General features: G+C 40.2%; 1 protein-coding gene across 1 annotated transcript; it reads left to right on the top strand.

Moving 5' to 3' along the window:
* The first annotated feature begins 256 nt into the window (after window positions 1-256).
* Window positions 257-598, top strand: LOC143603119 (uncharacterized). Its single transcript, XM_077080020.1, has one exon. The coding sequence runs from the start codon at window positions 257-259 to the stop codon at window positions 596-598; it is 342 nt and encodes a 113-aa protein (XP_076936135.1).
* The last annotated feature ends 872 nt before the right edge of the window (window positions 599-1,470 follow it).

Below are 1,470 nucleotides of genomic sequence, written 5' to 3' on the forward strand. Positions count from 1 at the left end.
GCTGGCGTAAGAATACAAACATACAATCATTGAACCAGTCGAAAGTAAAGTTAAAGTTTAGTGTAGCTTCCAACCAACGGCCCAAAATCAAATACATTCACAAACACAAATTTCTTTATTTCTTGTTCAAATCCCCCGATTTCAAACCCTAATTCTCATCGATCGATCGATCACAATCTTCCCCCCTAATTCCCGGCCGATCTTGTTGTTGGTGAGCTTCCACCCCCCCCCCCACCCGGAAGCACGCCGATCCATCATGTCGGCACCACCAATCCTCCTCCTCATCATCACCATCGCCGTCTCCGTCACCGCCTCTCCGACCACCGTTCTCCGGTTACCCTCCGATGACCTCTGCCCCAATTCCCCTGGCTCCTGCCCCGTCAAGTGCTTTCGCCCTGATCCCGTCTGCGGTGTCGATAACGTCACCTATTGGTGCGGCTGCTCCGAGGCCCATTGCGCCGGTGTTCGGGTTGCCAAGCAAGGCTTTTGTGATTTTGAGAATGGGGGTACGGGGGAGGTATCAGGTCAGGCTCTTTTGTTGGTTCATATTCTTTGGCTTATTTTACTCGGCTTCTTCGTCTTGTTCGGCCTTCTCTGATTGGTTTTTACATAGATTGTGATTATTAATATTGTATCATTTCCTTGTATATCTTGCTGAGAACAGATTAATTAATTTTGTTACTTGTATCATTGTTCGAGATTATTCAATTCCATTCGTTGAGCCGATTAGTCATTTTAATTCCATTGGTAATTCGACATTAGAAATGAACTTTTAGTCTTGTAAATTGAAAATCTTTTGTTTTTAAAGTTATTATCTACACTTGATTCATGTGTTGCGAAGGCTTGTTTGCCTCTTCATTGTTGGGCAAAACTGGATTTGCAGATGCTAGTATTTACTTTCATTGATTCAAAACAGATATACCATTATATATTCCCAAAATCGGGATTATGACTTATGAAGGATTATTACAAGCTTTTAGTTTTGGTTGTAAATTAATATCGGATGAAACCAGTTGAATCGTCTATGTTGGAGCCAATCGACATGTTTAACTGGTTTGGCCCATGGTTTACGGTTAGCTTGCATGGTTAATTTGACATTTTTGTGTTGAAGGCTGATTTGAAAATGCCTTAAAAGTTTTTATGTTCACTTGATAATTGGTTCTTTGATATTGTGTTGCGAAGGCTTGTTTGCCGCTTAATTGTTAGACCAATCGAACCGTTTAGTTTGAGGCGTTTTGCCATGTTTAACTGGTGGGCATGGTTTACGGTTAGAAAAACAGGTTTATGGGTTTAGAGTGTATTGTTTTTGTAAACCGTCTTAACATTTCATGATATGAATGTAAGCTGATGATTTTGAATAATAAAAAAAACGCTTTTAAATTGTTAAACTACCAAACCTAACTGGTTTTAAGTGGTTGGCTGGTTTGGTTCATCTAGTTAATCTGTTGGTTTGGTTTACTGTTTACAAAA

Source organism: Bidens hawaiensis, unplaced genomic scaffold (assembly GCF_021521415.1).
Source record: "Bidens hawaiensis isolate Kalapana, Puna unplaced genomic scaffold, B.hawaiensis_p1.1 tig00060838_1, whole genome shotgun sequence".
In the NCBI taxonomy this organism is placed as follows: Eukaryota; Viridiplantae; Streptophyta; class Magnoliopsida; order Asterales; family Asteraceae; genus Bidens; species Bidens hawaiensis.

Excerpts from the sequence above, each read along its gene's own strand:
- LOC143603119 (XM_077080020.1), top strand. The coding sequence starts at position 257 with ATGTCGGCACCACCAATCCTCCTCCTCATCATCACCATCGCCGTCTCC.